General features: G+C 39.8%; 2 protein-coding genes across 2 annotated transcripts; one reads left to right on the forward strand and one right to left on the reverse strand.

The window, feature by feature from the left end:
- The first annotated feature begins 608 nt into the window (after positions 1-608).
- LOC146710327 (granzyme B-like) lies at positions 609-2,502 on the forward strand. The gene is made up of 5 exons (XM_085457738.1): positions 609-705; positions 793-940; positions 1,412-1,541; positions 1,762-2,016; positions 2,132-2,502. The coding sequence occupies exons 1-5, from the start codon at positions 648-650 to the stop codon at positions 2,333-2,335; spliced, it is 795 nt and encodes a 264-aa protein (XP_085313864.1). The 5' UTR covers positions 609-647; the 3' UTR covers positions 2,336-2,502.
- Positions 2,503-2,705: 203 nt separating this feature from the next.
- Positions 2,706-13,573, reverse strand: LOC146710328 (deoxyribonuclease-1-like). Its single transcript, XM_085457739.1, has 10 exons — positions 13,492-13,573; positions 8,293-8,385; positions 8,109-8,203; positions 7,924-8,001; positions 7,695-7,807; positions 5,455-5,567; positions 4,293-4,447; positions 3,394-3,490; positions 3,155-3,281; positions 2,706-2,892 (listed from the first exon to the last, which is right to left on the reverse strand). The coding sequence occupies exons 2-10, from the start codon at positions 8,371-8,373 to the stop codon at positions 2,711-2,713; spliced, it is 1,041 nt and encodes a 346-aa protein (XP_085313865.1). The 5' UTR covers positions 8,374-8,385; positions 13,492-13,573; the 3' UTR covers positions 2,706-2,710.
- Between the last annotated feature and the right edge of the window lie 1,140 nt (positions 13,574-14,713).

The raw sequence follows: 14,713 nt of genomic DNA on the forward strand, positions 1-14,713 counted from the left end.
CACACCGCTGACGAAGTATCACGAGTCTCAGTATTGATAACTGATCAGAATTATAATATTTCTGACTGTCTGAGGCAAAATTTCCCCAATTAAAATCTAATCTAATCACCGGTACCAGTCTGTGAGTCGTTTGGTACCGGGCCGCGAGAGTTGAGGCTCGGGTGTGAAATGTATGGTTTTCAGGGTTTTTATTGGTTTTTAGCGTTATTTTGTTATTTTTATTGTTAACTCAGTTTTCCTGGGTCTTTTCACGTGTGTTATGAATAAATCTTTTTTTTTTCGGTACCGGTACTAGTTTTATTTTGTTGTATTTATCCGCGACACCTTAAAGGCCGGTCCGTGAAAATATTGTTGGGCATAAACCGGTCTGTGGCGCAAAAAGGTTGGGGACCGCTGACTTAACAGGCCACTAATCTGGTTTATGCCTTTGGACTTTAGCTGTCTTTTGTTTGAAATTCATTACTGTTAGTGGGAAAGGGGTGCACATATAACAGATAGTAATAACGAAGTACTTACTGTAGAAAGTTTCAAAACCACACTTCCCTAGGAAGTGGTTAAAAGTCATGTGTTATAAATGTATAAACACATGACTCAAAAGGACTGACCCCTCGGTCTCAAGCTGACAGGTCAAGCCTTTCACCACCGAGATGTTTGCTCTGCAACAATTTGTGGTCGTTCATATGCTGACATTCCTCGGGCAAAATGGTAAGTTGCACCATGAATACTCTTCTCCAGCCTGCATGTGGAATATTAATATTTTTAATTAAATTCTTTTCCTCCTACTTCCATTAGTCCTTGGAAGTAAAATTATAGATGGGAAAATAGCCCCAGACAATGAAATGCTGTATATGGCATCAGTGCAGGATCACGGAGGAAACCATGTTTGTGGAGGATTTCTTGTTTCTGAGGACTTTGTAATGACTGCTGCACACTGTGACCTGTAAGTAATCACCTCTTTGAGGAAATTCCTGATTAGGAAAACAAATGATTGCCTTAAAATGTCCTATGCTTCTCTATCTATCTATCTATCTATCTATCTATCTATCTATCTATCTATCTATCTATCTATCTATCTATCTATCTATCTATCTATCTATCTATCTATCTATCTATCTATCTATCTATCTATCTATCTATCTATCTATCTATCTGTATATATATATGTATATATATATACTGTATGTGTGTGTTTGTGAGTATATGTATCTAATGATCATAATAATATAATAATTCTGATACCATCTGATTTATTGCAACAACCGTGCTAAGAACCTTGAAGTAACTGTTGTAGTGAATAAATAAAATTGAATTTAATAAAAAAGAAATTTATCATTTAGTTTTTGTTCATCTTGTTGTGCATGCAACTGCAGAAAATCTAATTCTGATGATCTCAGAATTATATCTTATTCAGGGATCTTAAACGTGTAGTTCTCGGTAACCACAACCTCAAGAAGGCTGATAAGAAAATGAAGATTGCCAAGAAATGCAAACACCCAGATTATAAGAATGTTGGCCATGGATATGACATCATGCTCCTAGAAGTAAGGCTTTTTGTCTTTTTTTGTCTTTTTTATTTTCTTAAATCACATAAGAATTTTTAAATTTTTGAGTGTTCTATTTTGCAAGCTGCTCATTTAAAACAAGGCATTTCTAGTTAAAGTATGAAGTACTTAAAAAAAAGATAAAAGATAAATGTTCTCTATTGCTGTTACATGGTTTTCACTCATTTATAATCTTTACTCTTTAATTCTGTGCCTCTAGCTGTCTAGACCTGTCCGACCAAGCAAAAGAATTCAATTCATTCGACTTCCCTTACATGAAATGACATTAAAGGAAAATGAGAAGTGCCAAGTGGCTGGATGGGGTAAGATAAACACTTACGGTAGTGTTGTTGACGACCTGAGAGTGGTGGATGTGTCGGTCGTCAGCCCACAAGTCTGCAGGGAAAGATGGGGTGGTCTTCCTCCCAATATTATCTGTGCAGGTGGATACAACACAACAAAAGGATTCTGTCAGGTACCTTTTCTGTCCTTTCCTTGAAAAGTCATTGCTAACTGCTCTGTTGTTGAGAAATATATGAGCTCTCTGCATTAAGTATCACATGAACAAAGTAAATACTTCCTCCTCACAGGGTGATTCTGGTGGCCCTCTGGTCTGCAAGGGAATGGCTGTCGGTATTGTTTCTTTCAACAAAAGCATTCCAAGAACCGAGCTGGGAAATTGTAACTATCCGGATGTCCCCAATGTCTATACGGACATCTCAAAATACCTTAACTGGATCACGAAGATTCTCAAGGGAAAAAATTACAAAAAGCTTTGTGTCAGCACACTGTAAGTGTTTACAGGAAGCTGTGCCTCTGTCAGCTTTTGCTCTCAATGCAGAATAAAGAAAATGTTTGAACAGTATTGTCTCTGTGCATGAAAAATATTTTATTATGACTTCAAAAACATGTCTATAAAACATTGATATCAGTTTGCCATGGAAAATGAATTCATGCAATACTAATATTTGTAAACAAATTTTTCATTGCTACAGTACATTCATCCTGATTTGTCGAGTACTATAAATACTAGAGACTAACAGAAGGTGTTTTGGTATCACAGAGAACCACCTGATGTGGTCTAATAAATCAAACAAACAGAAGCTTTGACATTTTAATACTATCTGCTCTAACTACAGTAACTCTACTTTTTAAAATTAATAGTAAGATCATGAACATTGAACATCCTGACGTCTTCTCTTGGTTGGCGTGTTGGATGCCCGCCCTCGCTTCCTTTTTGTTCTCACATTCTTCTTCTTCTGTTGTCTGTCTGGTTCATCTTTTTTCTTCTTCGGTGCTCCCGCTCGCTTGGGCGCCATCTTTGGTGACCCTGCTGGTTTGGTCTGTTTCACTGTTGTTTAATATTAGAAGAAGGAAATGTAAAATCTGCTCTCAGAAGCATCCAGGATACAACACTGCAGAACATGTTTGCTATAAATTTGTTACTATTAGTGTATTTCAGTTAAAATGAGATATGTCACATCACTTTGATTCCGAAACAAGCAGCAACTCTGCATAATTAATTAGAATGTAACTGAACTGAGATCAGCCCTGAGATTCATGAGGTATTTGCTCCTTTATAAAATTCATTTTTATTAAACCATCTCAGACACCTTTCTTCTGAGACTGTTCTTCCCCAGATGTCATCTCTGTCCCGTCAGGCACAGCCATCCTTTTCTGTCTTCCTGCTCTGGTCTTCAGCTCCACCTCCACGGGGTAATGGTCACTGATGCTGAGTGCCTTAGAGAGTAGATATAGTTAAACAACAACACTGATGCTGTCCTTTAAAATGATGTCAACTGTCAAATCATTTCTATCTTTCGGTTTAGACAAACACATAAGTGAGTCTCACCTCCTCATCAGTCAGCTTAAACTCTTGCTGGAAGTTGAAAGACTTGGCCGAGTTGGGGACGATGGCGTTCGACATGGTCTCTCCATACACAACAATTCTGTTTGAGGAAGAGGAGACGCATAAAAAAATTAAGAACTTCTTTCTGTACACTTTTCAGTGTGAAGCTCCAATAATTTTATCCCTTTATTTTTCTCTCAGTTTGAAATTCCCTAATGTCCCTAACATTAGACGTTAGCTGTGAGAGGCACTCTGTTTAATAATAAAAAAAAGGCCTGTCGGCCATGTTGCAGAGGCTTTGTTGTCGCTCAGCTCACAAAAATACACAAATAGTGCTTCCCCACAAAGTAAACTGTACAGACATCAATCAGTGATTCATGAATATTTTCCTATGTGAATTAGTTCGTCTGTTTCTTTCTCCTGGTTTTTGCTTCAGTGGTGCAGATTTCTCTCTTGAAAGAAAGTCGTCACTCCGTCCACTTTACCTCGACTTGTGTCCTTATATGGAGAAATGTGGAGTGATAGTGCAGATAGTATGAAGAGTAATATACTCACTAATTTTCATTAATATTATTTCTTGTAGAAGTATCTTCCTCTTTTTGAGCTCTCACATGTTCAAACTGCTGCTTTCAGGCAGGCGTTACAGACGCTGTTTACTAAACATGCTGCCACCACAGAGACAGTTTTCCCCCCCACGCTGTCACTCTGATGAACGCTGAAATAACCCGCTGCTTTTTATGTATGTGTGTGTTTGTGTGTGTACATATATAAACACACACATTTCTTTCACAGCATGAAGAGAGAAAAGTGAACCGGAGTCAAATTCCTTGTTTGTTTGCACAAACTTGGCCAAATAAAAATGAGTCTTTAGTTTCCTCCTATGTCATTATCATGTGTGTCACCTGTCGTAGGTGTTATCATTGTTGTTGCTAGCTGTGGTGTCGACATCGTCATCAATGAGCCAATCGTAGGACGGAGAGCAGATGCGGATCTTTTCCTTCTTCTTCTTGGAGAGATATCGTCCGTCTGCATTAAAGTCCCCCAAAATCATAATGTTCTACAAAAGAAATGAAAATGTCGACAGAGAGCAGAACTCACTTAATACAATGACAGATTCATTAAATAACAGCACCAAGGTTTATGTGGTGTCATATATTTATTATTATTGCATAATTCTGTGAGGAGCTGGCAGAACAATAACTGAATACCACTCTCTGTGGTTTACTGCAAATTACTTCACTGTAAGAGGCCAATTGAAAGGCACAGAAACAGGATACGATGAATCAGGAACTTTATGCATTTGTGTATTTAAAGCTGTTTTTTTTTTCAACTCCGCTGTTATCAGTTTGTTTACATGAAAGACAAAATCAAATAGTTAAAATATAATCTGATTCTGATTCACTATGTGATTAAAAAAAAGATAATATTAACATATAATATAATAATAAAAAGATATATTTTAAAAATTTGTCTTGCTCACTTTCAAACTCCAATGTTTCCTGCATAGCTTATCTTCAAGATGGTTTTTGGTCAGTGATGCTTTATCAAACCCAGACAGAATTTACATGTAATTAACATGCAAAACATCTATAAAGTGTAATACAGTAAATGCATGCATGAAGTTTAAGTTTTTATATATATATATGTAACCAAGCTAAGATCCTGTGGGACTTCCAGATACAGACGGACAAAATGGTGGTGGCTAACCAACCGGACATAGTGGTGGTAGACAAACAGAAGAAGACGGCCGTAGTGATCGATGTAGAGGTTCCCAATGACAGCAACATCAGAAAGAAGGAACACGAGAAGCTGGAGAAATAGCAGGAGCTCAGAGAGGAGCTCGAGAAGATGTGGAGTGTGTGTGTTCACACAATTTTTATAATAAAATAATTTATTAATGTATGCATTTCAATATTTTGCTACCGCTGAAGGAAAAAATAATCTCATCTACAACTCAACAAATTACTATGATCAAACCACGAAGCAACCAAAATCTAAAGAAGGTGTCTCAGAGAGGAGAGAAACACAGGAACTAAACTCTTAGTGCTCTTGTCTCAAACTTACATCATTTTTCCATTTCTTCCTGATGTCTTCAACCACATCGTGCAGCTCGTCCAGCTCCTTCAGAGTGTCTTCTGGCTTTGTGTGCACAGGGATCAGGACCAGATCTTGTACAACTGAAAGAGTTCACAAGCAAAGAGGCCTCAATACAAAGTACACCTGAATAGAGTAAATATTACAAATTCACAGTGTCAGTTTAGTCTTTCCATAAACACGGTTCAGGGGTCCTGTTCAGTGGCTCAACTTAGCCCAGGTGAGGACAAGTGGCAGCAAGCCCTCAAACATCCTTCAGCAATTCAGGGCCAACCTCATCTACCCCAGGGGCCCTGCCACCAAGGAGTTGTTTAACTGCCACAGTCACCTCACCCCCCAGTGATGGACAAGTCGTCCCCCTCATCCCCACACTCTGCTTGGTGACAGAAGACGTGTGGGTGGGAATATGGAGATCCTCAGAGTGTTTCTGCCACAACCCGACAGTATCCTCAGTTGACGTTAGAAGCACTTCCCCACCAGAGAGGCGACATTCCATGTCCCAGTCGTTAGTCTCGGTGTCACGATCCTGGGTCTTATGACCCAGTGTTTTGAGCTTTAGTTCATTTTGATGTTGATAGTATGTTTAAGCTCTTTAGGTCTCCTATGTTCATTTGCTTATTAGTTCCCCCTTGTGTTTCCAACCCATGTTAAGTCTCCCCTGCTCTTCATGTGTTTCATGTCTGTGTCTTACGTTGTCAAGTTCCGGTTATCATGTCTGCGTCTCATTATGTTTCCTATTTTGTTTTGAAGAGATCTTGTGTTTTTATATTATGGTTTATGTTTTGAGTCCTTTGTTGTACTGTTTCTTGTTTCCCTAGGTCTCAGTTATGGTTATCATAGGTTTAGTTCTTTGGCTTTGTAATATGGCTTCCCTGTGTTCCATGTTGTGTCTACTGTGACGTTTTTGTACCATGTTTCAGGTCCCTATGTTCTGTCTCCCCAGTTGCTGTTAAGTTTACATGTCTAGAGTTCAGTCAGTGTGTTTCCTGTTTTACTTTGAAGGTCCATGTCTCATGTCAGTGTTTCTAGTTTTGCTTCCCTTGTCTCGTCCAGCCTGATTACTCCCAGCTGTGCTCTCCTTCTGTGTCTTGTTCCCTCGTGTATTTGAGCCCTGTGTTTCTCCTTGTCAGTGTCGTAGTCTCCCTCATGGCTGTGTTTCCCTGTGTGTTAGTTATCCATGTCCCAGTTTGGTTTTCCATGCCATTCTGCAATAAAGCAGCTTTTTGAGTTTAATTTCGTTGTCGTGAGTTTTGCGTTTGGGTCCTTCTCCTGCCTGTACACAGCCGAAACATGACACTCGGTAGCTGGGGATTGATCTGCCAGGGTGCTTGTGCTCCTGGACTCAACACAGCACACACTGCATCCAACCCCTACAACTGCTGGTGGTGGACCAACAGGAGGGTGGGCTCATGTCCCCTGTTCGGGCTGTCCCCGGCTGTGCCCCATGAACTAAGGCCCAGCAGCCAGGCGCTCACCCTTAGGCCTGGTTCCAGGGAGGGACCCGGTAACTCTATCCTGGGCAAAATGAACTGTTTCCTATATTTTATACTCATAGGGGCTTTTAAATCACCCAAGACGAATTTGCCATCATAGAAAACCCACAACAACAGAGTCCTCAGGATCCCTGGGATACACAAACCCTCCACAGCGATTTGTTTTGCATTTCATTTTTCTGACAAAGACATTTCATTTAATTTCTGACATTATTTCCATGTAAGCTAGTTATTGAGAGATTTTCTGTAATTCCTAAAACTATAATTTCAATACTGTGAGAAGTCAGCTAAAGTGTCAGCTCAAATCAAAAAGATGCATATGTTCCAGCTTACAGTTCACGTTATGCACTACCTAAAATATGATTTCTGTAGAAATGTATGTGAAATATGTGTTAGTGTGCTACTGACTATATTCATGCAAAGAAAATGTGGATGAGGTGGTACTGTTTGTAACTGAAACTCAGTACAGATGACTGAAGACAAGAGCAGCATGCTGCTTCTTCATCTTGCCTCACAAACTCTCTATTTAAAGGCTCAACACTGATTAGTATGAATTATGAAACTGATAAAATAAAAGGATTTGTCATCAAAACTGGAGTACAAATAAGCAGTAGGGTTAAACAAAAGTTTTAAAATGTAGAACTGCAGTGTTTGGCACTTCCACTTGTTTTGTTTTGTAACTTAAAGCGTTACTGAAACACAGTAAAAAGCACAAACCTGTAGTTGGACAATCAAACCGCAGGATGAAGGGCTCTCTGGCAAAGGCATCTTCATCTCCAGCCTGATTATCTTCATACTGGTGTGAGTCCTTCAGCGTCACTTCATCTGGTCTGAGAGATAAACACAAATAGTCAGACATCAGTGTGTCTGGCCATGAATCTCACAAATTAAAGTCTGATTAATAACCACTGAGATGTTGTATTCGAGTGAACTTAGACTCACACACCTGTAGAAACAGACATACTGCTCCTTGTAGGTGTCTCGTCCCAGTTGTTTGCTGGCAGTCTTTACGTAGGGGTGTTTTCTGTTAGTGCCGAGGAAAACAGAAGCAACTTAAACATGCAGTTTTCTACATAAAAATGTTGTAAATAAAATAATTAAATACACACACTATCACTGCAGGGAACTCACTCGGTTTTGTTGAGTTCTTGAAGTAACGTTTCCATGGCTTTGCCGCTCTTATCCACCACCTCCAGCAGGACAATCACACTGTACCGAGATATGATCTGGAGGAAACACATCATTTAAGTGTTACACATTTTGTCATTGATGTTGGATTTAAAGCTTTCTGTTGTAAAGGTAAAATTATTATCACCTTGGTGAGGTGTTTGACGACAGACTTGTCATGGACTTTCTTATGTCCCAGGTTCTTGCCATTAAAGGCTGCTATCTTCATTCTGACTTGATTCTGCAAGAGATCAACTCTGTTTTAGACGACCAACACACAGTGTGTGATGAGTTGTTCAAACGTCTGCTGAATCAAAACAGAGGAAGAAAATGGAGAAGCGTGGCAGAAAAAAGAAGAAACCAAAGCAAAGGGAAGAAAGAGAAACTAAAACTTAAACACTGAAAAAACTGTGGTTGGTTGTATTGCGACATGTATATTCTAAAACATGTCTCTGATCACTTTAAAGCTACAATTTCCCAGGTGAAGGCCTGAGAAATTGCAGCTTTTATTGAAAATGGAGAAGTTCCAGGGAGTCCAGTTCCTCTAATGCGGTTTATCATTGCAGTAACATTTGGCACATGAAAGGTTTTTTTGACCTTGGGTAAGAATTCCCAATAATAAGTTTATATTAAATGTATGTTTAATCCTAAATAAAGGTTTCAGAGAGCAGGGATAATTTATGTTTTAAATGTTACACTTGTCCTTTACCAGAGATGTGGAAGTGTGCCTTTGTACTCCCACCACTGAAAGGTGGTGATTCTTCAATGGTTAATAATAATTACAGTCCAATTTCCAAACTCTGTCTTAGCTAAGGTTGGTTAATAATCAACCTTTGTTATCGGGAGTAAAATAGTATTTTATCTCCTTTCCAATCTAGAGTTAGGAAACTGCACAGTTCTGTCACAGCTTCCCTAAAATTTTTCAATGACCCCCATGAAGCCTCGGACGCAAATAAGTACTGTGCAGCTCTTTTTATTGATCTATTCAAAGCTTTTAAACAGTTGACTATAGAATTTTACGTCAGAGATAACTGGAAATTGGACTTTCAAACAAAGCAGTTGCAGCTCAGTGGTCTCTCTTCCAGTTTTTTTTTTTAAATGTCACTAATGGAGTCCCGTAGGGTTCTGTCCTGGGGCCTACATTATTTACATAGGAAATACTACTATTTACTATGTAAACAGTGTGAGACAAAATCTAGATGCCTGTTCATTTTTATGCACATGATACAATTACTTATTGTTGTGCTCTTTTAAATAAAGGGGGAAAAAAGTCAAGCTGTTCTCAAACAGAAAGAGGGTGCCGGCAGTACAGTGGGGCAAAAAAGTATTTAGTCAGCCACTGATTGTGCAAGTTCCCCCACTTAAAATGATGACAGAGGTCAGTAATTTGCACCAGAGGTACACTTCAACTGTGAGAGACAGAATGTGAAAAAAAATCCATGAATTCACATGGTAGGATTTGTAAAGAATTTATTTGTAAATCAGGGTGGAAAATAAGTATTTGGTCACCTCAAACAAGGAAAATCTCTGGCTCTCACAGACCTGTAACGTCTTCTGTAAGACGCTTTTCTGTCCCCCACTCGTTACCTGTATGAATGGCACCTGTTTGAACTCATCATCTGTATAAAAGACACCTGTCCACAGCCTCAAACAGTCAGACTCCAAACTCCGCCATGGCCAAGACCAAAGAGCTTTCGAAGGACACCAGGAAAAGTATTGTAGACCTGCACCAGACTGGGAAGAGTGAATCTACAATAGGCAAGCAGCTTGGTGTGAAAAAATCAACTGTGGGAGCAATCATCAGAAAATGGAAGACATACAAGACCACTGATAATCTCCCTCCATCTGGGGCTCCACGCAAGATCTCATCCCGTGGGGTCAAAATGATCATGAGAACGGTGAGCAAAGATCCCAGAACCACACGGGGGGACCTGGTGACCTGCAGAGAGCTGGGACCAAAGTAACAAAGGTCACCATCAGTAACACACTACAACGGCAGGGAATCAAATCCCGCAGTGCCAGACGTGTTCCGCTGCTGAAGCCAGTGCATGTCCAGGCCCGTCTGAAGTTTGCCAGAGAGCACATGGATGATACAGCAGAGGATTGGGAGAATGTCATGTGGTCAGATGAAACCAAAGTAGAACTTTTTGGTATAAACTCAACTCGTCGTGTTTGGAGGAAGACGAATACTGAGTTGCATCCCAAGAACACCATACCTACTGTGAAGCATGGGGGTGGAAACATCATGCTATGGGGCTGTTTTTCTGCCAAGGGGACAGGACGACTGATCCGTGTTAAGGACAGAATGAATGGGGCCATGTATCGTGAGATTTTGAGCCAAAACCTCCTTCCATCAGTGAGAACTTTGAAGATGAAACGAGGCTGAGTCTTCCAACATGACAATGATCCAAAACACACCGCCCGGGCAACAAAGGAGTGGCTCCGTAAGAAGCATTTGAAAGTCCTGGAGTGGCCTAGCCAGTCTCCAGACCTCAACCCCATAGAAAATCTGTGGCGGGAGTTGAAAGTCCGTGTTGCTCGGCGACAGCCCCAAAACATCACTGCTCTCGAGAAGATCTGCATGGAGGAATGGGCCAAAATACCAGCTACTGTGTGTGCAAACCTGGTAAAGACCTATAGTAAACGTTTGACCTCTGTTATTGCCAACAAAGGTTATGTTACAAAGTATTGAGTTGTATTTTTGTTATTGACCAAATACTTATTTTCCACCCTGATTTACGAATAAATTCTTTACAAATCCTACCATGTGGATTCATGGATTTTTTTTTCACATTCTGTCTCTCACAGTTGAAGTGTACCTCTGGTGCAAGTTACTGACCTCTGTCATCATTTTAGGTGGGGGAACTTGCACAATCGGTAGCTGACTAAATACTTTTTTGCCCCACTGTACTTCCTTCTCTTGTATCTGCTCAAGGCATTTCTACTGAAACTGTGGCCTCATACAAATACCTAGGTATTGTGATTGATTGATTGATTGATTGATTGAATTGTGCCTGAGTCTCTCCTTTAAGCCACACATTGACGATCTTTTAAAGAAACTGAGGCTGCAGTTGGGGTTCGTTTTCAAAAACAGATCATGTTTCCTTTTCACAGCCACAAAAAGGCTTGCTGCCACTTTTTTACCCATCCTGGATTACAGTGATATAATTTATATGACTGTCTCTGCTCACTCTCTTCATCTGTTGGATTCTGTCTATCATGGGTCACTATTTTTTATAACTGTCTGTAAACCTTTAACGCAACACTGTACTTTATTGTCTGGTAGACTGGTCCTCATTGGTCTTATGCAGGATGGTTCATCAGTATCATTTTATCATTTTATTGGTATCAGAGTACATGTTATGCAAAAGGTTTCGTCATAGACTGTGGTCTCAGGACATCATTACAGAAAGCATTCTCCTTTTCTGCCCCGACTTCTTGGAATTCATTGCAGAAGGATTTGAAGCTCTCTCAATTGATTTGACTTGCAAAAGACGTACAAATGTTTTGGTGATATCGTCTCTGGGGACTTGTTCTTGTTTTGTACTTTAGACATATTTAGCCATTTTATTGTTTGTTTTATTATTTACTTATGTCTTTTTTATTGTTGTAACTGTATCTGTATCTGTAACATGCAACTTCTTTCGGTGCTTTGCTACTGGAAACTGAATTTCCTGGAGGAACCCACCCGAGGGATTAATAAAGTTTCATCTAATCTAATCTAATTTTAATATGTTTGTCTGCAACAGGTCTCTCTTGTAAATGAGACATTGAGTCTCAATGGGACTACCTGTATGAATAAAGGTGAATAAAAAATAAAACTGATCAGTCAAAGTGCTTTTAACTACAAGTCACACACACACACAGGTGAATGGAGAACATTCAAACCTCACACAGAAAAGCCACAGCTTGAATTTGAATTGCCACGGTACTGGATCACGGACCCAGTGCTTTGTATTTATTGGTGAACTGATAATTCTAAATATAATTATTATGATTTATGGTTTTCTGTTACATCTTTAGTCCTTGGATTGCGGTTTCTGTTTTGTATCATCTTTGTGCTTCAGGTTCCTATGTTCCCATGTCTTAGTGTCTAGTCTGTGTCTTGGTGCTTTGTCTTTGTTCCCTGTTTTACTTTGGTAGTCCTTGTCCCATGTTTATGGTTTCAGTTCTGCTCCCCTGTGTCTCGTCATGAGTGCATTTCCCTCCTGTCTCCCATTCCCTGATTACGCTAGTATGTGTTTAAGCCCTGTGTTTTTCCCTGTCGTTGTCGCGTCCTCTGCGTTAGTTGTGTTTTCCTCAGTCGTCATGTTTTGTCAGGTTATGTCATGCCAAATCATGAACTCCCAGTTTAGATCATACTTCTTAGTTTGAATTTTGTTTTAGTGCTCATGTAAAGTTTGTTTTCTGCCAGTGAATAAATATTACCGCCTTGAGTTAAATATTCCATCTCTGAGTCCTGCGCGTGGGTCCAACCACCCACACAGCTCAGCGTGACATGAACCAGGAAACCTCTTGCTGTGTGGTGACAATCGTAACCACTCCACCATCCTGTTCTAGTGTCTGGGTCATGGCAGCTTCTCTCTAGGCACACTCTGACCTCGGTATGACCTCTGTATGATGTGTGCCATATATGACCACTCCTATGCTAGTTTACTATAAAAATCTTTTGAGATTCCCAAATAATCCTGTCTCCATGGGAACCTAGACAAATATGGCGAGAACAAAGACAGCTCAAGTGACAGTGTCAAGATGGCATTAAGATCCCCAAAAACCACCATTTTCCTTGATTTGACCAATACTAAACTCCACCTGTCTAATTCATCAGCAGATTTTAGCAGCAAAATTAGCTCAATGTAGCAAAAGTAATAGATTGAAGCTCAGAAATAGTTTATTAGTAATGAGGCATATTATTACATGTAGTATTCCAAACTAAGATAATGGCATGTTTGCTGTTTAAAACATTTTTATACGTGCAGAATAATTGATGTATATTTTTCTTAAAAATATAGAAATACAAGGAAGTTAAAAAAAACCCCTTATATTTAGTTCCTTGTTTTATTTCACTTGAATTAAAACTTTTTAAATAAGGGATTCTTTGAATGGCCACTAAGTAGAGATATAACTCTATAGATATAACAGCTCTTTGTTCATTCACTGACATTGTAGGTTTTCAAACATTACAAATGAGCACAAACAGAAGTATTTGGGTTTCATTTTGACTCCCCTTATAATGAATGCAAAACATATTTTACTCATTTTTTTAAAGTGAGGAATTCTAACTAACGCAGATGACCATTTAGTTTTATAAAAGTAAGAAAACTAAAAATGTAAAAATAATACTCACGAGTGTGGGTAAAACAGCAGAATGAAAAATGAAAGAAGCGGCTAATCTGCCAGCAAACAGACTGAAGCTGACTTTTGCAGAAACAAACTGGACTAGGAAGTTCTCAACCACACACACACACACACTACATATACAGCATATGCAAAACCACACCACGCCTATCTGTGTCTGTTATCAGCAGCGGTGTTTCCTGTGTTTGCATACAGCTGAGGGGTTTATCATCAACCCGCAGCACTCTGCTGCAGTCATGGGAAAACGTTTACCTTCAGTTAACCTAAAATACCCGTTTCATGTTCACTGGCTGGTAGACACCAATAGAGGGCGCCCTGTAGTCATCAGAGATACAGGCCTCCAGCCCAAGGAGGAAAAAGGGAATCTTGTATTGTGCAGTGCCAAGAACTGTAGTTCTTTTTGAAGTTGGATTCAAGAGGAGGTCAAACACCAGACTTGAGTGTTTAAAAGAAACAAATTTTTTCCAGGCTGTAAGAAAAAAAAAAAAGCAAACATCCTGAATTAAACCAAAAAGGTTTAGTCTTTAAGGCTATTTAACCAAGTCATAACGTCATAACAGCTGTACAAGGGAAGAACCACAGTGGATTTTACTAAGGTTTAACGTTATGCACGTGGCTGCTTTGACTGACAGCTACCCTGACAGTAGCTCCTGCAGCCAGTCAATGTTTGTTGGCCTCACCTCCACTAATATGATTTACTGGATGTTACGCAGAGACGTGTGGTGAGGAAAACATCAGACATCATTCTGCCTTAACTGAAGTATTTACTTTATTGTCTCTTGCCAATCTTTTGCACATACAGACAGCAACTTCTCTAAATGGCCCCCTATCCATTTCTTTCCAGCTTTGAATACTCTAGAGACCACGCCTTCTCAATCCAGACTGGCCTATAAAAGAGCTGCAACTGAGGCGGGCCTTCTCCTTACAAGGAAAACAAGATGGCCACCACAGAGGCAACCTGAGAACACCTTGCCACATTAGTGCTTCCCAACATTACCCACTACCCCTTATGGGTGATGTTTGTATTCATGCTTGTATTCAAAAGGTTCCTTCATGTAACGATCTGCTAGAGGGTGTGGGGAGTCATAGCCCCGTCCTCCAGGGTATGAAGCAGGTATGGAGGAGATCCAGGCTCCAGACATCCAGAGACTCTCAGAGCACAAAAGACCAAGGAAGACCAACAGAGGGGCAACCAGAGTGGACCGAGCCCC

This window comes from Copadichromis virginalis, linkage group LG5, assembly GCF_057382275.1.
Source record: "Copadichromis virginalis isolate Kocher_CV1m ecotype Utaka linkage group LG5, C_Virginalis_male_GT1.1, whole genome shotgun sequence".
Lineage (NCBI taxonomy): Eukaryota > Metazoa > Chordata > Actinopteri > Cichliformes > Cichlidae > Copadichromis > Copadichromis virginalis.

What these genes read in the sequence shown, in the direction of transcription:
- LOC146710327 (XM_085457738.1), top strand. Translation starts at nt 648, where the DNA reads ATGTTTGCTCTGCAACAATTTGTGGTCGTTCATATGCTGACATTCCTC. An exon ending in GACATTCCTCGGGCAAAATG is followed by an intron (nt 706 to 792) that starts GTAAGTTGCACC and finishes TACTTCCATTAG; the next exon opens with TCCTTGGAAGTAAAATTATA. An exon ending in ACTGCTGCACACTGTGACCT is followed by an intron (nt 941 to 1,411) that starts GTAAGTAATCAC and finishes TATCTTATTCAG; the next exon opens with GGATCTTAAACGTGTAGTTC.
- LOC146710328 (XM_085457739.1), bottom strand. Translation starts at nt 8,373, where the DNA reads ATGAAGATAGCAGCCTTTAATGGCAAGAACCTGGGACATAAGAAAGTC. An exon ending in CAAGAACTCAACAAAACCGA is followed by an intron (nt 8,002 to 8,108) that starts GTGAGTTCCCTG and finishes CGGCACTAACAG; the next exon opens with AAAACACCCCTACGTAAAGA. An exon ending in GTTTGATTGTCCAACTACAG is followed by an intron (nt 5,568 to 7,694) that starts GTTTGTGCTTTT and finishes GAACTCTTTCAG; the next exon opens with TTGTACAAGATCTGGTCCTG.